This window comes from Vombatus ursinus, unplaced genomic scaffold (genome assembly GCF_900497805.2).
Source record: "Vombatus ursinus unplaced genomic scaffold, bare-nosed wombat genome assembly UNPS02009835.1, whole genome shotgun sequence".
In the NCBI taxonomy this organism is placed as follows: Eukaryota; Metazoa; Chordata; class Mammalia; order Diprotodontia; family Vombatidae; genus Vombatus; species Vombatus ursinus.
Genome location: NW_020949613.1, coordinates 16,924,078 through 16,945,501, shown reverse-complemented (window position 1 = coordinate 16,945,501; position 21,424 = coordinate 16,924,078). Strand labels below are relative to the sequence as shown.

Sequence of the window (21,424 nt, the reverse complement as noted above, 5' to 3'; positions counted from 1 at the left end):
ACTTACAAGATCCTGTATTTTCAGGGCCTAGAACAGAGTCTGAACACATAGTAGGAGCTTAATACATACTGGTATATGCACACACATATAGACATCACATATAAAGATAATAATTTAGCCCATTATAGGACCATAAATCTAGAGATAGAAGGGAACTTACAGGTTACCCAGTCTACTTCCTCATTTTAGAGTTGAGAAACTTAAAGGGAGTTTGAAAGATGGGGGGACAGCTAAGTGGCACAGCAGATAGAGCACCAACCCTGGAGTCAGGAAGATGTGAGTTCAAATGCAGCCTCAGACACTTACTAGCTGTGTGACCCTTGGGCCCTTAACTCTGATTGCCTCAAAAAAAAAAAAAAAAAAAAACATTTGCTTAAGGTCACAGAGGCAAGTGACAGTTGGGATTTGAACCAGGAATTGTTCTACTTCCAAATCCAACCTTCTTTCTTACACCATGCTGAGATCGCCAAGGTAGAAAGGAAAGAGATGAGAAAAGAGTCAAGAACAGAGGTTATATTAGACCTTTTGCAATATGCCATTAAAAAATGCAATCATCACACCATTCATTTGTTTCTTTGAGGTGCTAACCATGACTTTTTTCCTCCAATTTCCAAATCAAGTTATGGAAAAACAACCACAAATCACTTTCAGGCATGTAAATAACGTTTTCACAATTAAACTGAATTATATATTTCTGTAAATAATATATAACAAGAGATATAATTCCCACAAATCTGGAAGTATTTATGCCCTGGATAATTTCTTTTGAATGTATCCTAAATGTGCTAATTTCTATAAACAGGAATGAGAGTTGAGGATCAAAAAGCAGAATGTAGCAGTTTGTGGCAAATGTGCATGGGAGGAATAGAAAAAAAAAGATGCTTTATAATCAGTTTGATTGATTATCAAGTCAAAGCTATGTGTATATTATGTTTCTTTATTATTAAAAATGGAACACTTCTTAGTACACTTGATGGATTTGTTTTGTATCCAAAACTAGTAAGGCATAAATACAAATACAATAATGAAATTTGGAGTAGTTTTTAATAGGGAAAAATTACTAAGGAACATAAGATAGTACTAAAAATAAAACAAGTAAAATATGTTCCTTTAAAAATATTGAAATTTTGTTAGTGGTTTATAAAAACAGAAAATGCCTTTGTGGAGCTTTGTAATTTTTCTCCATTTACATCCTTTGAATCTAATTTTGGAATAAAATGTTATCTTTTGAAACCATACACTCAGCACTACAAAAAAAAATGTTATCAACCATGTAAAGGTAAATGGGCAACCATTCTATTCAAGTTTGCAAATCAAGCAAGTCTTGGAAATAATTTGTTCTTTGCAAAGTCTGTAGTGTTAAAAAGAAACTTTATAGCCATTATCACTGAAAATTAAGAACAGGATATGCATTCTACCTCGATATCCCATGCTTTCTACTCCAATTCCATTGCCACACAAACAAGGAACTAAAACAGGAAAATTGTCCTTAATTTGGCATCAATACCTCTTTTGTTCCTCAGATGCACATTTGGTATGAACTATCACATCTTTCTTTTGATCCTTGTCTCTGATTCCTGTCTATAGAAATGAGCACATTTGGGATACTTTCAAAAGAAATTGCCCAGGGCATACATACTTCCAGATTCATGGGAACTGGATCCCTGTTACATATTACTTATAGAAATATATAATTCAGGTTAATTGTGAAAGCAAGTTATTTGCATGCTTGAAAGCGATTTGTGGTTGTTTTTCTATAACTTGATTTAGAAATCAGAAAAAAGAAAATGCCAAGGTTAGCACCTCAAAGAAATAAATGAATAGTATTGTAAATTGTATTTCTCAAGGCATCTTATTGGTACTATTTGCCTTAAATGATGTAAGCTTTTAAACAAATCTAGTGAGCAATGATGCCTTGAGAACATTTTCCCTGTAAATAAATTTGTAAAAAATTTTACTAACAGCAGGTGGCAATCTTTTAAAATCTGTTTTCAGCAGCACCATTTTACTGCTGTGGCTATGAATGTAGTTTCAAAAGATAATCTAAAGAAACCTCTGAATATTGAGGGATTGGCTCAGATAGCTTCAATTATCAAAAGATTCACATTTAATCATATCTATAGTTCTAATGAAAATTCTTATGAGACAAAATAAACATCTAAATGTGCTTTTTTCATTCAGAAAGGGAACAAGGTAACATTCTGTGTTGTTTTTCTATGCACGTGTCCTCAACAAAACATTGCAAGAACGGTATTTTTCGTAACTAAGATTTGGTATTGCCTAGGAAAAGATATGTTAATTTCAGTTCTTCCTAGGAATTTGTTCCTATTTTGAATAAACACTTTTTTTTCCTAATACCCTCACAAGAAACATTTTTGACTTTTTAAACCAGTCAGTTATACAGTCCAATTATGTGCCAGTCATTATGCTAAGCGCTGGGGATACAAACACAAAAATCAAACACCTTTAGCCCCCAAGGAGCTAACAATTCATCTTTAACCCCGTTCAAAATACTCCCTATATGGAAGGAGGTTGATATACTTTAGAAAACCTACGAAAGTAGAGAAATATTAAGTACTGGCTCCTTCATGTGAGTTCTATTAGAGTCTCTAGTAGAATGTGAGGTTCTTTGAGAATGAAAGTAATCAAGTGAGAGAAATTTTTATTTCCCTCACATTAATAACCAATTATTGAATTAGGACTGAGGATATTCCCCTTTTTGATTTCCCCATTCAGAAAATTCCTATAGGTTATTCAGACAACTTTTGAAGTGCAGGTCTGATAATGAAATGAAATCTTGGGTGAAAACAGGAAAACTTAGATCTGATCAAAAGGTAAAGAAATTCTGGTTTAGGTGAATTGGTGGATTCTGACCCATTGTGTTTTAGTCAGACAGGTCTGGGTAGAAGTGAATTCTCCTTTTGTCTATATGACCCAAGATGGGTGGTATGTGTCTAGATAAGATTCTTTGACCAAGACTGAGAGATTAGAGTCACATCCCCCAGACCCTCATTAGAATAAACTCACTTCTCATTATAATATTCATTCTCTAATTACTTGTTAACCAATCCGAATTTATTTGCAACCTCAGGAACACCCATTCTTCCAAGGGCATATAAGTACTGAGTGGATTCCATGAGGGATCTTTGGTTTAGGAGAGAGCCAAATGATCATCCTTTAATTAAGTGCTCTCTCACATAATTAATAAGATGATTAATTACTAAGAAGCTAAGTCTCAAACTTTTCATACATCACACAGGATTAATACCAACTCATATAATTTTAGACCTGGAGGTTTCTAAAATTAGTGTGTGTATTCACATTGGCTTATAACCAGAGGTCAGTGTCCTCAGAATTATAAGGCAGAATATGAGAGCTGAAAGCAATCTTAAAGACAGCATCTTGTCCAACCCTTGAATTTTATAGAGATAAGTAGTGAGGCCCATGTGGCAAGCTGAAATTATTCACCAGAGATAGCAGGTTAGTGGCAGGGTGTAGACCAGAAACCAGCTCTCTTAAGTCTGAGTGCTTTTTTCCATTTGATCGCACTCAGAAACCTATTTCACATCAGAAACTTCAAAATGATCACAGAAGTTTTGGCTGCTATAACTATATCAAAGCACTAAATTATGTACTTCTTAGCCTACTTGCTTATTTCTTTCTTCTACTCACTTATATAGATGTGTTCCCACTCTATCACTAATCCTTTCATGGACAATTAAAGGAATTTCATTAGTGGTAAGAAATGGTCTCTTCCCTAAAGAATCTTCAGCTTCTTCTCTAGAATGAAAATCTGGGTAGGACTTTGTGATTCTCTATTCTATTCTTAACTTATAGTTGAATTAAGTACTTCTTATGATTGTTAAGACAAATTTAAAATATTATAATGATGACATTCTTCCCAGGTCTTTTGGGTCCTTCTCAAATTCTCTCATTTGATCCTGACAACAACCTTGTGTACATTATTCTTGTCTTTATATTTAAAATGAGTCAGTTGAGGCTGAAATGTACAAAGAAACAAATTCATAGCTATGAAGTGATTCTCTCATGGTCATGACATTACAGGATTTGTAAGTGGGATTCAAATTCAACTCTTGGGGATGCCAAATACAGAATATTTTATACTACACAGTGCTCTCTTCTACCATTTATAATAGCTACCATTTATATAGTACTTTATAGTTTATAAAGCAGTTAGGTGGCACAGTGGATAGAGAGCTAGGTCTGGCTTCAAATGACCTGAATCCAGATTTGGTCTCAGACACTTTTGAGCTATATGACCACAGGCAAGTCAGTCATTTAACCTCTGTATTCTTTAGTTTCCTCAACTGTACAATGTGAATAATACCACCTGTCTCCTAGGATTGGCATGAGGATAAAATGAGATATTTGTAAAATACTTAGCATAGTGCCTAAAACATAGTAGGCAGTTAATAAATACTTGTTTCCTTCCTTCCCTTTCTATATTTTCTCATTTGGTCTTACATTGGGAGTTAAAAAGTTTAAGTTTTATCTCTAATGTACAAATGAGCAAACTGAGGCTCAAAGAAGTTATGTATTATATGACTTGGCCATCGCACAGATAATAATAACTATTTCAATTGGGATTTGAAGCTAGATATTCTGATGAAAAGTATAGTCCTCTATTAATTCATGACTTTTGCTTTTTATCATACTCATTTAACCAGTTGAGACTAAATTACCTTTTGAAAAACAATTAAGCAAAAACATCTGATACAAATACTATAATTAATGATGTATATATATATATGTATATATATGTATATATATATATATTCTGCCCTATAAAAGTATCCTACCGTTCTTTCAGAAAGAAGTGTATTTCATTATCTCTTTGACTCTTAAATTTCACTGTGTAAAGCTGAAATTTGTTTGGACTTTAGTAAAAAAAAATTCATAAAATAGATTAAAATAACTTCATTTTACTGATATAAATAATTTCAAGTAATAATACCTAGCATTTATTAAGCACTTTAAGGTTTGAAAAGCACTTTGTAAATATTAGTTATCTTCACAGCAACATTGTGAGGTAGGTGCTATTATTATCCCCATTTTACAAATGAGGAAACTGAGTCTGACCAATGTCAAGTGCCTTGCCCAAGATTACATAGCTATTAAGTATCTCAGGCTGGGTTTATGAATAGTGCACCCAGAGCACTATTCCCTATACCACATTTCATCAAATTGGACAAGGCTAAACAAAGTATAGAGATATCTTATGACATACCAACAAATAAGGAATAGTACATATGTTACAAAAATAAGTAAATGAAAACCTCGTAATAATTTTAAAAAGTGAGTAGTCTATTCAATTTAAGTATCACTTTCTATTGTTAATACAAATAAATGTATATCAAAGAAATTTATAAAGATAGATTAAAAAGATTGATTTGCTTTTATGATTTTATTACTCTGATTTCTACCTCTTCCAGTCCATTCCATTCTGTACCCTTACCCCTCCAATTTCTATGTGAACATAGTAACCATAGAAAATTCTCACCAGGGCATCTTTGCTCACTGCATCTTCTGACCTCTTCACCTGTTCCTTCACATTGTTGTCCTGTTACTGCTGCACCTTGGCAGATCCTTATTCTCCTTTCCCATCCACCATCACATGACTTGGAGCATCCACTCCAGTGACCCCATTGATTCCACTGGCCATTTGCTGGAGCAGATAACAGAAGAAACAGTGGCAAATCCATTGGATACTATATAAGAAAGTTCAATAATAGAATGGAATACTTTCATGTTGTTTTAAGCAATATAAATAGTTCTACTCTTCCATGAAAGTCTTCCTCTGAGGCCTCCTCATGGTGAGGACATAATGTTGGTTGGGTTCTTGAAGGCAGTGTCAAGATAAACACAATCTCTAATAGTTTTTAGGAAGCTGAAAGAGTTGGAAGTCCAGGTACACTGACAGGCTATAAGGCTCTCAGGAAACAATCAGCCTAGGTAAGTTTGGAAAGAAGTATTACCAGACTTGCTAAACAGGCAGTAGATATTTTTTTCCTCCATAGCAACTCATGAAGTTTGTCCACTTGAAGTACACATGGTCTGTAGTTTGTGTAAGTTAAGGGAATGCTTACATTGATTAAATCATGAATCATTTAACAATTGAAATATGTATTCATGTCAATAGACTTTAAAAGAAAAGGCCCCTTTGGATCATACCTGTAACATTTATATTGATTTATGCTTAGCCACCTTTCTCAGAATGGCTAAAGGTACATCTGATGTTATTCATAATAGGAAATGAGTCAAAAGAAATACTGAAAAGTAGAACACTAATCATTTCTGTCATTCTTTAATTACTTGATACTCAGTCTTCCTATAACATGACTTATAAGAGCCCAAACTTTGTTATAACAAAACATGAGGGAGTTTAGTCCCAACCATTACTAGTGCCTTTTCTTTGGGATTACCACCGATTTACACTGTATACAATTTGTATGTACATGTTTGTCTACATATTGTTTCTCACATTAGAATTTAAACTCTTTTAGGGATGAGGTGTGTTTTTTGCTTTCTTTCAATCACAGTGACTGACATATAGTACTTAAGAAATACTTATTGATTGATTAAGTTACAAGGAGATTTTTGTAACATATTCTCACAAAATTCATAATCTCATGATATAGATGCTAGGACTGTGGTATAGGGAGGAGTTGAGGCCACCTGTATGTGGTAGCAGGATCTGTGTCTGGTGATCTTGTCTTACCTGTACAGTCTGGGTTATAACATTCTCTGCTCTCTGCCCAGGGACCTCTGCATTCAGAGCCACCATGGGCAGCTGCAGTACACTGTCGGCTTCTTTGCTGTGTGCCATTGGAGCATGTCACCGAACACTGACTCCAGGAACTCCACTCCTGCCATTGTCCATCAACTATCAAAAGCAGAAAGAGAGATACATGGAGAAAGAAGGAAAACTTTGATGCAAAGTACATGATGCAAGTAGTCCCTTTGAAGACAGAACTAAACAAAAACACTTCACATTAGTAATGTTTTACTTTTAAAGAAATTTAAAGTTATTCAAAGTTTTTTTTTCTACATATTTAATTTCATTTAAGCCTCATAACAAATTTGTGAGGTTGGAATGTATTAGTATTCTCATTTTATAGATAAGGAAACTGATTCTAAGAGAGACTAAATGACTTGTCCAACATCACAACACCAGAAAGTGGTAGACCTGGAATTTGAACCTAGGTTTTCTGATCCTTAGGTACTATCCTCTATGAATCAGTGGTACTTAGGTACTATCCACTATGTATATCACAGATATACATAGGAAGGGTTTTTTTAAGTCTATGGATTAAAAAAGAATCACAAATAACATGATCATGACTATAATTTCTAGGGTACTTCTATCCTTTCCCTAGCATATTCATTCCATGTTTACTGTCTTATCAATGAGCAAACAAGATTCACTTATAATTCAGAGTTATCTATAAAAAAGTACTATGAAACCTAGCAAAAACAATAAAATTTGAAAGGAGATGAATTTACATGATTTCTTTCAGGACTTGAATAAAAGGGCCTGCATATCAAAAACAAATTTGCCTAATATAGATCTACCTGCACTTTAAAAATACTTTATGAAATAAAAGACATCATGAAATGACAATTTAATAATATCATATTAATGAGATTTACACAAATAATTTTATCAAAAATGCCTGACACAATTTTTAGCTGTGCAGTCTATTTGGCAGAACACATAGCTTCTTTTAGGTTACCATTTGGAAAGAAACAACATAGAGTTAGTGTTTCTTTATTACAATAGGTTTAATCAAAAATGAACTTTAAAAAAAGTTTTGTTTTACTAAGTCAACATTTATCTATTACATACTATTGGTACTGTACTATGTACTAAGCATATTATTAATAAGTTTTTTTCTATGTGAACTCTGGCCTACTAGCAGATATTAATTAATTATTAATCAATGAAACAGAAATATAAAGGTTGCTAGAATATATGCATATATGTACACACACACACACATATATATATATACACAGTTATACAATTTATGTAGTGTTAACAGAGAAATAAAAAAATAGAAATGGAATGAGCAGCATCTCAAGGACTTATTAGGAGGCCTTCCCAGGTTGAGGTGAATTATAAGATGATGAAGGGGAATTTCACAAAGTGTTAAGGAAGAATTGCAGTCATCAGAGTGACATGGAGACACTATAAGAAAGCAAAAGTCATCAAAGCACTCTATATCAGAGGGTTTATGTTATATGTGTTGATGAAAAATGAAAATTGATCTTAGCAAGATATGAGTGAGTAGAAGGAAGTGCAGCTATTTGTTGAAATGTTTAGATTTTAGAATGATTTATCTTGGAAAGACAAAAGATACATTACACTATTATAAAATACCACTGGTAGTATTTGAAAAGGTCCAAAGTTTTACATTCATTAAATTTTTTATTCAGTACTTTCTATCAATATGTATATGTGCATACACACACGTGACTTGAAGGTAAAACTCATGAATTGAGTAACAGTTAACATTAACCAATGGTAATGCTCACATAAATCTGAACATCAGAAAACAGGGGCTTGAATTGTAAAATGATTAATTGAAAAGTTAATTTTGTGGGGGAAAAGTATGAAACCATCATACCTCAAGTCAGAAAACTTCTGTTACATATATCTTGGTTTAGAGAAATGTATAAATATACAGTTGTGTGGATGTGTATTGCCTGAACACCAAATTTAAGCTAATGTTCCTAAACAAATGCTTTAATATTTTTTCTGTTACCAACTAAAATATTAATTAGTTTGAGGCGTTTTTATTAATGAAAGGAATTATTCCCTGTCAATGTAGTTGGTCATGCTCAAATTTTGCCAATTTGTCATAGACCTCTATTTCTCCAGTGCTGTGGGGAAAGAATTATTGGTCAATACTTTCATGGAATGCCAAAACTCAAGAAGGCACAAAGTCTTTCAAGTAATTATCCTTCTCAATGGGAATGCAATTAATCTATAAATATTTGTTGAATGTCAGTTGAATGTAAGGCACCATGCCAGGAACTGTAGAGAACAAAGAAGTTATAGGCACAATCAGTTGCTACTCTTAAACTACTTAGAATCCTACTGGGGAGAGATGACTCAAGGCAAAGAAATCAGTCAATAAATCAGTTAATAAGAATTTATTAAACAATTACTAAGTGCCAGATACTGTTCTATGCACTGGGATTACAAATAAAGGCAAAAACTGCCTCTAGGGAACACACATTTTACATAGGGGGTGTGGGGACAACATATGAATAACTAGAAATACACAAGCTACATACAGAATAGGTAGAAAGCAACCAGAGAAGGGGAAGGTACTAACATCTGAAAAGTAGAGACAGAAAAGCCTGATGTAAAAAAAAGTTGGACTTAAGCTAGGTCTTGAAGGAAGATGGAAAATCAATAAGTGGAGTTAGGGAAACAGTACATTCCAGGAAAAAGCACAGAGACAGGATATGGAGAATCATGTGTGATTAACAGGAAATATGTCAGTGTAGCAGGATCACAGAGTATGTGGAGTGGAAGACAGTGGTAAAGTGTAAGAAGACAGGAAACATAAGAAGGTTCAGTTTACAAGGAGCTTTAAATATCTGAAAAAGAAGTGCATTTTTGCTTTTGGCAGTAATAGGGAGCCACTGGAATTCAGTGACCATAGGTATAGGATGATATTATTAGACATATATTCTTTAGGCCTAATTTATTTATTCTGAACTTAAGAAAGAAAATAAGCATTTCTATAACAAAGTGGAATGGAAGAAAAAGATTATACATTAAACTGGAAATCTTCATATACAACTTGCTTTTCTTTTTAAAGATATATTAAGGTTATCATGTAACTTTCTTTTTAGTTTTTCCCTCCCTCCACCCCCTGCTTTAGAGATGGCTACAATTAGATGCAAATATATCTATATCTATATATGTAAAACCAGACATACACTTTTGAAAAATCACCTTGGCAGCTTAATGGAAGATAAATTACAATGGAGAGGAAGTTGAGACAGTGAATCCAGCTAGAAAACTGTTGCAATAATTCAGGAAAGAGATGATCCATGCTTGGGATACTATTGGGGCTATGTGAGTGGAAAGAATGGACATTTATGAGAGATACAGAAAAGGTTGAAAAGACAAGATTCAGGAATGGATTGGAAATGTGGACTGAGAGTGAGGAGTGAGGGATGACAGAGTTCACAAGTCTGGGTGACTGGGAGGATGGTGGTCTCCTCTTACAGTAAAATGGGAAGTTGGAAAATGAGAAATGTTTTGAGGGAAAGAGAATAAGTTCTTTTTTGGACATGTTGAGTTTGAGATGACTACAAGCTATCCAGTTCAAGATGTCAAAGAGCTGTGTGACCCTGAGTAAGTCACTTACCCCTGTTTGCCTCAATTTTCTTATTGGTAAAATGAGCTGGAGAAGGAAATGGCAAACCACTCCAGTATCTTTGCCAAGAAAATCCCAAAAAGAGGTCATGAAGAGTCAGATATGACTGAAAAATTATTAAACAACAAAAAAGTCTAGACAATTCTCTCATAAGTACCGAATGACTGATACTTCATATCTTTCCCCAGTCCCAGAACCAAATATTCTACACATAGTAAGCATGTAATAAATATATCTTGTTCTTACAGACAGTACAGGCGACAGAAGTTCAGATGAGGGACAAATCAATATTTGCTAGCATAACCAGGGATATTTTCTTGGAAGAGAGTGGGATTTGAGCTGAACTGTGAAGAAGAGATAGGATTTGGAAAGGGAGAGGAGATAGCTGATATTGTTAGAGAGGAAAAGAAGATCTAGGGAAGAAGCAAAGAGCCAGGAATTTGTAAGGAATATCTGAATATTGTGTGCTGGCTTATTTGGAGGAGCAGTTGGTCATAAGTTTAGAAAAATAGTTCAAGACCTGTTTATCTCAGGCTTTGGAGGCCAGGTTCAGGAGCTGAGGATTTATCTTGAAGATTGAGAGGAACTACTTAAAGCTTTAGAGCATGGAAATAAACAATTAAGCAGTATTTTAGGAAGATTAAGATCTTGGAAAAGAAATACTAGAGACAACATCAGTAAGCAGCATATTACAAAACTCAAAAGAATGAAGTTATAATAAGCTGAATTAATGTGGAGGCAGTGGGAATGGAAAGAAGTAGAGATGGGATGGCTTATGAAGGAGGAATTAAGAGAATTATTTGATTATTGCAACTTTAAAATAATGCCTTAAACTGAATTCTGGAATGGTAGAACCAATAAGAGGTCAGGGTGAAATAATTGTCTAGCTGAAGATAACTTGGGAGGTCAAGAGGAGAGGTCTGCAACACCAGGGTGGAGGGCAGCACAGGCCATACTGTTGCACCAGCAGCAGGTCTTGGAAGTGGCTGCAGCAGCAACAGCAGCAGTTTTAGGAGCTCTCAGTCCATAGATTGTAAAGAGGTAAGACAACTGGTCAGAGATTACAAGGGACCCTTTGCTGGCACTGAGTTCAGGAACCTGTTATGTTGCTCAGACTCAGTTCTGGATTGGAGTTGGAGAGTGAAGAGGAGCAGCCACGGGAAGGAAGGCCCTGGTCACAGTTCCAGGGTGAAGAAGGATGCTTATGGTTGCTCACAGGGGAGTAAGGACTTTGGTTTCAGTTCAAAGGCAGAAAGGAGCACTAACACTTGTGGCTGCAGGAAAGCAAGGGCCATGATCATAGTTCCAGGGCCAAGGGGAACACCAGTGCTTGTGGCTGCAGGGGATTATCTTCCCTTCCTGGGTAAAGACCAGAGTATAGGCCAGGAGAGAAGTGATCATATCTCTGCTTACATTATACCACCTTGGAAGCAGCAAAAACCTATGGAGCCCAGCCCCTAGAATTACCTCTGAAAACAGCAGCATGATAAACCTGAAGCTTCAAGCAGCATACTACCACCCAAGGAGCAGAGTGCAACTTTAACATAAAGTTAAGCAAACAACAAAAAAAGAACATGACTATCAAAATATACTATGGTGGCAGGAAAGATCAAGAACAAATTCAGAAGAAGACAACAATGTAAAAACAACAGTGTAAAAATAAGCAAAGCCTCAAAAGAAAAAAAAATAGTGAATTGCATGGAAGACCAACAAGAATTCTTGGAAGAGTTCAAAAGGGATTTCCAAAATCAAATAAGAGATGTACAGAGGATTCTGGGAAGATGGTGGAGTAGGTCAGAAAATTCCAAGCTCTCCATATTTTCCCCACAAACAAGACAAAATAGTGCCTCAGGGTGAATGTAGAGTAGTAAAAAATAAATAGGAATTGGGGCAGAACAGTGGTTCTCCTGGAACAACCAGAGAAGATCTGAAGAAAAATTCTAGTACTGAGGTTTGGTCCCTGTGAAGTGTAAACATCTCCAGGCTAATTCCACTGAAACAGGAAGTGTCAAGCCCTGGGGCTAGCCTTGGACTCAGTCACAGGAATTTTCACCTGCTAGACAGTGTAGGGAATCAGGCTTCTGAGTGGGGGAAGATTGATAAGGGACACAAGACCCAGCTGTGTTACTGAAACGCAGCCCAGGATGAGAAGGAACCAGCACATGAAGGGTGAGTGCAGAAGCAATGGGTGGGGATACCACAGACTGTGGGCATTTACAGGAGGGCAGAGTTTTCGGTTTTGGTTCCAAGCTTCAGAGGAGAACTAAAGGAGGATCTGAGGCCATAAGCACCATCCCCTATACCAAAAGACAGAGGTGATTACAATAATAAGCTGCTAAAAATAAAAAAAGCCTCTCCTACCTGAAAGAGTAACATCAAAAGGTCAGCTGTCCAAAAGAATTCATGGAAGAACTTACAAGAGACTTTAAAAATTAAATGAGAGAGATTGAGGGGAAAAAATTTAAAAAAAAGAACAATCTAAGAAAAAACAAGATTATGTCAATCAACTGGAAAAGAAGATCCAGAATCTTATGGAAGAAAACAATTCCTTGAAAATTAGAATTGGGCAAGGGGAAGATAGTGAAGTTATAAGAGACCAAGAAATAATAAAACAAAATATAAAGAATGAAAAAAAGAAGAGAATATGAACCATCTCATAAGAAAAGCAACAGATCTGGAGAACAGATCAAGAAGAGAAAACATAAGAATAATGGTACTACCTGAAAGCTACAATAAAAACATCTTGATAAAATAATACAAGAAATAATTAAAGAAAATTGCCCTGAAACATTAGAACAAGAGGGGAAAGTAGAAATAGAAAAAAAAATCCACTGATTACCACCTGAAAGAGATCCTAAGAGGTAAACCCACAGGAATATCATAATTAAATTCCAAAATTGCCTGCTCAAAGAGAAAATATAATGAGCAATAAGAAAAAAAAAATTCAAATATGATGGAGCCACAATCAGAATCACACAAGACCTGGAAGTGATGACATTAAAAGACCACAATTCTTGGAACACTATATATCAAAGAGCAAAAAGAACTAGGGTTGTGGTTGAAGAATATACCCAGCAAAGTTAAGTATTTTTTTTCAATCCTTAATGAAAAATAAAATGGACATTTGATGAATTGCCAGACTTTCAGGATTTTGTTGAAAAAACACCTGAACTCCATAGAAAATTTAACATTCAAGATCAAAGAGAAATATAAAGTACACATCAAAGACTAATTACAAGGCATTCAATAAGGACAGACTATTCACTTTTTATATTAGGAAATGTAAAATGTATGTCTAAGACTGTTATTAGTAATTAGGTAGTTTGAAAGAAAGATTTGGGTAGATCTGAGAATGATGTGATTCTAAAAAGTAAAACCATTTAGGAAAAGTTAAAAAAAAGAATTATCTTACACAAATGAGGTGCAAGAGGAAGAACTGACACAGAGGAATTAGATGAGGGAGGAGGCCTTGTAGTTCTGGAACTCCATTCTCATTATGAATGGGTTAAAGAGAGAACAATACATACATTTAGAAGGAAATAAAAGCCTTCAAGATTTATAAAGAAATAGGAGGGTGAGGGAATGGCATAGGAGCATTACAGAAGGGTGTTCAGATTGATGGGAATGAGATAGAGAGAGGATAACATATATTTGGAAGGCTATAAGAGTCTTCTAAATTCAGATAGAAATAAGAGGATAAGGGGAGAGGGTATGGGGGAGAGAATAAGGCAGGGATCCTTGGAGGGGGATAGGTTAAGAAATAGGAGGACAAGGTAACAGGTAGAAGTAAAGTAGAGAAGTCAGGAAGGTAGGAAATAAGAAACACACACAAACATAAAATAATGATCAAGAGTAAAATTTATTAGGGAAAAAAGCAGGAGTAGTAAATCATGACCTCAAAAAAGTTAATACTAAAATAGATTTAATCAAAAGAGAAAAATAGGGAAACTACACTACATGTCCACCATATTGATCAATATTGTTTTAGACTATTTAAAATAACTAGAAAGTGTAAAGTTAGAATATTTCTGTGGTGTAGGAAATGATGAGTTGGTAGACTTAGAAAAATAAGGAAAGATCTATACTTATGAAGGAAAATGTTATCCATCCTCAGAGAAAAAGAGGACAAACAAGTATAGTATGGTCTTACATAGATGCATATGAATGCATATGTCTATATATGAGTACAATTATAGATAGCTAGGTATAAGTATATGTTTTTAAGGGTATGTATGTTATATGTGTGTGTTTATACATATACATACATGTATGTGTCTGTATATATATATATACATGTATACATATATGTGTTTGTGTGTGTGTATGAGTGTGTGTGTATAACCTCTGCACTTACTTGTAGCCTTCTTGGGGAGGGGGAGAAATAGGGAAAAAAAGAACAAAGTAAGAAGTACACAACAGAGAACAAAAGGAAACTTATAAGGAAACAAAAAAAAAAGATGGACATCTCTGAACACAACGTGTAGTATTTATCATATAGGTTTTTTTGAAATGTAAATTTATTGCTGTATATTTTCTGCTATGCGCATGGCAATTTTTTTTTCATTTTCTTATTTTGTATTTAAGTTTTAGTATCTAAGTTTATAATGTTTCTTTTTCTTTTCTTAATGTGAATTTAAGTTGTAGTATTTAAGTTTGAAATAAATTAATAAAAAAGAGATGTATAAAAATTGGAAAGATAAATGAGCGTGATGCAAGAAAATTATCAAAAGAGAATCAACAGCTTGGTAAAAGACATATACAAAAAAATACTGAAGAAAATAACACCTTAACAAACAGAATTGACCAAATAGTAAAAGAGGCACAAAAATCCACTAAAGAGAAAAACTCCTTAAAAAAATAGAATTGGCCAAATGGAAGCTAATGACTCAATGAGACATCAAGAAACAATAAAGCAAAGTAAAAAAAAAAAACGAAAAAAATAGAAGAAAATGTGAAATATCTCTTGGAAAAACAACTGATATGGAATACAGATTGAGGAGAGATAATTTAAGTTGATTAGACTACCTGAAAGCCATGATTAAAAAAAGAGCTTAGACATCATCTTTCAAGAAATTATTGAGGAAAACGGCCCTGCTATTCTAGATCTGGAGGGGAAAATAGAAATTGAAAGACTTCACCAATCACTTTGTGAAAGAGATTTTAAAATTAAAACTCCCAGTCAAATCCCAGAATCCCAGGTCAAGGAGAAAATATTGCAAGTAGTCAAAATGAAACAATTTAAATATTGTGGAGCCACAGTCAGGATCACATGAGATCTAGCAGCTTCCACATGAAAGGATTGGAGTACTTGGAAGATGATATTCTAGAAGGCAAAAGAGCTAGGATTAAAACCCAGAAAAATCTATCCAGAAAAACTGAGTATAATCCTGCAAGGAAAAAAATGGATATTTAATGAAATAGAAGACTTTCCTGACAAAAGACCAGAGCTGAATAAAAATGTGACTTTCAAATACAAGACTCAAGAGAAGCATAAAAAGATAAGCAGGAAAGAAAAATAAGGGATTCAATAAAGTCAAACAATTTATATTATAGAAAATGGGGCAGGTGTGTGTGGCTGGGGCTTTGAGCATTTGAACATTACTCTCATTGGAATTGGCTCAAACAGGATAGATATATACTCAGTTGGGTAAAAAAATCTATCTTATTCTACATAGAAGTAGGAAGGGAAGTGGATAAAAGAAGAAAGGGGCTATTAAAGGAAAGGTGGGTTAAGGGAAGCAGTAATCAAAAGCAAAACAGATTTTTGAGGATGGTTGTGATAAAATGAGAGAGAGAGAGAGAGAGAGAAAGAGAGACAGAGAGAAGAAGATTAAACAAAAAAACAAAAAATATGATAGAGGGAAACAGACAGTAATCATAGCTGTGAATGTGAGTGGGATGAACTACCCCATTAAATGGAAACAGATAGCAGAATGATTTAAAAACTAGAATCCAACAATATGTTGCTTACAAGAAACACATTTGAAACAGAGAGACAAACACAAAGTAAAAATAAGGGGTTGAAGCAGAATCTATTATGATTCAGCTGAGGTTAAAAAAAAACCAAAAACCAAAAAACAAAACAAAACAAAAGCAAAAATAAAAACCAGGGGTGGCAATCATGATCTCAGACAAAGTAAAATCAAAAATAGACCTAATTAAAAGCAATAGTCAGAGAAACTACATTTTTCTAAACATTAGCATAAACAATGAATTAGTATAAATACTAAATACATATGTACCAAGTGGGATAGCATCCATATTCTTAAAACAAAATTTAAATGAGTTAGAGGGGAAACAGTCAGTAAAACTATACTATTAGGGCACCTCAACTTCCTCTCTCAGGATTAGATTAATCTAGTTAAAAAATAAACAAGAAAAATTAAGGAGATAAATGAAATTTTAGAAAAGTTAGATATGATAGATCTTTAGAGCATTCCTTTTTCTCAGTGGTATATGGCATCTTCAAAAAAATTGACAATGTATGAATGCATAAAAACATTACAACCAAATGCAGAAAAGCAGAAATATTAAATGTACTTTTTCCACACCATAACACAACAAAAATCACATTCAATAAAGGGCTGTGGAAGCATTGATTGATAATTAATTGGAAACTAAATAATCTAACCCTGCAGAATAAGTTGGTCAAAGGACAAATCATAGAAACAATAAAATATTTTATTAAAGAGAATGACAGTGAGAGAACATATTGAAATTTATGGGATATAGCCAAAGTAGTACTTAGAGGAAATTTTATATCTCTAAATGTTAACTTCAATAGATTAGGGAAAGAATAGAACAATGAATTGAGCATTCAATTAAAGAAAATTAGAAAACAACATAAATTAAAAATCTTCAATTAAACACTAAATTGGAAATAATGAAAATTAAAGGAGAGATTAATAAAATTGAAAGAAAACTTTTGGGCTAATAAATTAGAAGCTCTTTTTATGGAAAACAACAATAAAAGAGATTTACCATTGGTTAATTTGATTTAAAAAAAGAAAACCAAATCGTCAGTATCAAATATGCAAAGAGTGAGTTCACCTCCAATGCAGATGAAATCAAAGCAATTATTAGGAGCTATCTTGCCCAATTATATGCCAATAAATTTGAAAAATCTAATGGAACATAAATATTTTTAAAAATACAAAGTGCCCAGATAAACAGAAGAGGAAATAACATACTTAAATAATGCTATCTTAGAAAAATAAACTGAACAAACTATCAATGAGCTCCCTAAGAAAAAATCCCCAGGACCAGATGGATTCACACATGAATTCAACCAAACATTTAAATAACAATTCTAATATATGAACTATTTGGAAAATAAAGCAAAAAAAAAATGAGTCCTGCCAAATTCTTTCACAGCACAAATATGGTGCTGATACCTAAACCAGGAAAAGTGAAAACAGAGCAATTTCTTTAATGAATATTGGTGGAAAAATATTAAAGAAAAAAAAACAAGGATATTATACCAATATGTTACAAGGATCATACACTATGATCAGGTGGGGTCTATACCAGTCATGAAAGGTTGGTTCAAAATTAGGAAAATTGTCAGTATAATTGATAATACCAAAACCAAAAATAACAAAAATCATGATAATCAATGCAGAAAAAGCTTTTGAGAAAACACAACACTAATTTCCATTAAAAACATTAGAAAGTATAGCAATAAATGGAGCTTTCCTTAAAATGATGAGTAACATCTATCTAAAGCCATCAGCTGGCATTATCTGTAATGGAGATAAGTTAGAAGCCTTTCTAATAAGTTCATGGGTGAAGCAAAGACACCCATCATCACCACCATTATTCAATATTGAATTAGAAATGCTAGCCATAGCAATAACAGAAGAAAGAGAAATTAAAGGAATTAGAATAGGCAATGAGGAAACACAATTATTACTCTTTGCAGACAATATGATGGTATACTTAGAGAATCCTGGAGTATTAACTAAAAACTAGTTGAAATAATTAACAACTTAAGCAAAGTTGTAGGATATAAAACAAACCCACATAAATCATCAATATTTCTATATATTACCAACAAAGTCCAGCAGCAAGATACAAAAAGAGAAATTCCATTGAAAATAACTGCAGACAATAGAAAATATGTGTCAAGATAATAAACTCTGGAACTCTATGAACACAATCACAAGACACTTTTCACACAAATAAAGAGACATCTCCACTCCAAATGTTCATACTATTTGTGCCTGACTAGTAATAGAATATTCTGAGCTTATATTGGTCTAATCAGATGCAGGCAAACACACCGTACCTTAACCCCAACATAGTTATGTCATTTTTGGTCGTCCTTGAGAAAAAAGGACAACAAGCATACTAAAATAAGGTCAAAATGGGTATATGATTTAGATATAAAGGGTGATACTGTATATATTTAGGGGAGCATGAATAACTAACCTATCAAATCTATGGATAAGAGAAGAATTTATAACCACATAGTAGAGAGTATTATGAGATGTAAAATGGATAATTTTGATTACATTAAGTTTTTTTTTGTACAAAGGCAATGTAGCTAAGAGGTGAAGGAAAATAGGAAATGGAGAAGAAAAAAATTATGGCAAGTTTCTCTGATAAAGGCCTCATTTATCAAATGTATAGGGAATTGAGTCACATTCATAAGAATATGAGTCATTCCTCAATTGATAAATGGTCAAAGGATATGAAGAGGCAGTTTTTAGAAGAAGAAATCAAAGCTATCTATAGTCATATGAAAAAAATGCTCTAAATCATTGTTCGTTAGACAAATAAAAATTAAAACAACTGTTAGGTATTACCTCACATTTATCAGATTGGCTAATATGACAGAAAAGGAAAATGATAAATGTTGGAAGGGATGTGGAAAAATTGGGACACTACTGCATTGTTGATGGAGTTGTGAACTGGTTCAACCATCCTGGAGAACAATTTGGAACTGTGTCTAAATGTTTACAAAATTGTGAATACCCTTTGACCCTGTAATATCTCTACTAGGTCTGTATCTCAAAGACATCAAAGAAAGAAGAAATGGGCCTATATGAGCAAAAATATTTATAGCAGCTCTTTTTGTGGTAGCCAAGATTGGAAATTGAAAGAATGACCATCAATTGGGGAATGGCTGAACAAGCTGTGGTTATATAACTGTGATGGAATACTATTGTGCTATAAGAAATAACAAGATGTTTTCAGAAAAACCTGGGGAGACTTATATGAACTGATGCAAAATGAAATGAGCAGAATCAGGAGAATACTGTATACAGTAACAGCAATATTACATGATGATCAACTATGAATGACTTAGCTATTCCCAGCAATACAATGATCCAAGACAATTCCAAAGAACTGATGATGAAAAATGCTATCTATCTCCAGAGAAAAAACTATTGAATTATATATCTTCTAACTTTATCTATATTAGGTTTTTTTTCTTGATTTGTGTTTTCTTTTGCAACATGGCTAATAAGGAAATGTTTTGCATGACTTCACACATATAATCATATCAAATTACTTATCTTCTCAAGGAGGAGTTAGGGGAGGAAGAGAATTTGGAAATCAAAGTTTAAAAAAAATTAAAAACCTTTTTTACATGTAATTGAGAAAAAAATAAGAGACATAAAAGATGATTCCAAAGTTTTAAAACTGGATACTTTGGAGTACCACTGATAGAAATAAAGAAGTTAAGAAAGTTATTTGGTTTTAGATTGAAGACTGTTAATTCAGATTTGAATATATTGAGTATAGCATGTGACAGGAAGGTCTCCCAGCAGAAATAATAAATTTTAATAGTTATTCCATGTTTAAGAATATTAATTCTCATTAACTATGATGCACATACTTATGCATGACTCAGAAATCAAGAAATTATAAGAGGAAATGTCAAGAGATTTGTCTCAAAATCACATAACATCTTTAATTTATAGCTTTATTCAATAGCAGTTCTGATCCTCATTTAGTTCAGGAAGTAGGTAGGGTAGAAATCTTAAAGTTACTTACATAGTCACATAGTCAACTTAAATTAGGTAGCCTATTAGAATTTGCGGCACGCAGAGGAAAAGATAAATATGACTTCTGTTTCAGATTCCTACTTAGACAGCTGCAATAGGGAGCTAAGGAGCAGCTTTGTTCATACTCAGGAGCCAGAGCTTGAGAAACAAAGAAGAAAAGATGAACTTTGGATATACCTTAATATATTCTAGGCTTTTCCTCTCAATGAGCTGGGAGAGTGGAATTTCTCTTGAGTATCCCCCTCAGTATCAACAAACCAGCCTTTTACTGTCCCATTCCAGGTGTCTAGATAGAGATCTAGGTTAGATATAATATTGGTCCTCCTCTTTCCCTGAAATCAGTACTATTTGTATTCTAACCTCCACTTGAACTATTGAGCCACTCGGGACATATGCAAGACAATTATTCCTTCTGTGTTGGAAATAAGCATTACACTAAATTGTGCCACCTTTGTGAATTCATTCCTCATGTTGGAAACCTGGTCATCATAGTAGACATCTGCTGTTTTTTAGCCAGGAGTTTCAATACTCACTGGCCAGAGAGATCACTACGCAAATTCCAAAATAACCTTTAAAATGTGTGAATTTTCAGATTAAAATTGGCATGACTACAAAAAAGTTTACATGTGTTTTTGGCTCTGTGCCTGGAGGAATTCTTTCATCAAATGACATATTAGAAGCAGTGGACATTTTTCTACTATTAATCTGGGAAAGAATGGGATAGATTCATTCTCACTGCAAGAATCAATTATCTTTAACAATTATCTTTGTATAGAAAAAGCGGTCTGTTATAAGCAATCAATTTGTCTTTCATTCTAGTTTGTCATCTTCTTTCTCTTTCCTTCTCTCTTCCTTTTCCTCACTCTGAAACATCTGCCCACACTTTACTTAAATAATGGCTATCTAGTGTGACACACAACATTGCCAATTTATATCCTGGAGGTCAGAGATAGTAGTGCCTCTTGGGAAGAAAAGTAAAAGGCAACATATTGT

General features: G+C 33.7%; 1 protein-coding gene across 1 annotated transcript in view; it reads right to left on the bottom strand.

Annotated features, from left to right (window-relative positions):
• Positions 1–21,424, bottom strand: part of ADGRB3 (adhesion G protein-coupled receptor B3) — a 902,542-nt gene that overhangs the window by 516,529 nt on the left and 364,589 nt on the right. Inside the window, exons 5-6 of the mRNA XM_027852945.1 lie at positions 6,740–6,904; positions 5,522–5,686 (exon numbers count right to left, since the gene is read on the bottom strand). Of these exons, the coding sequence (XP_027708746.1) occupies positions 5,522–5,686; positions 6,740–6,904 (330 nt within the window). The remainder of the gene's footprint in view (positions 1–5,521; positions 5,687–6,739; positions 6,905–21,424) is intronic.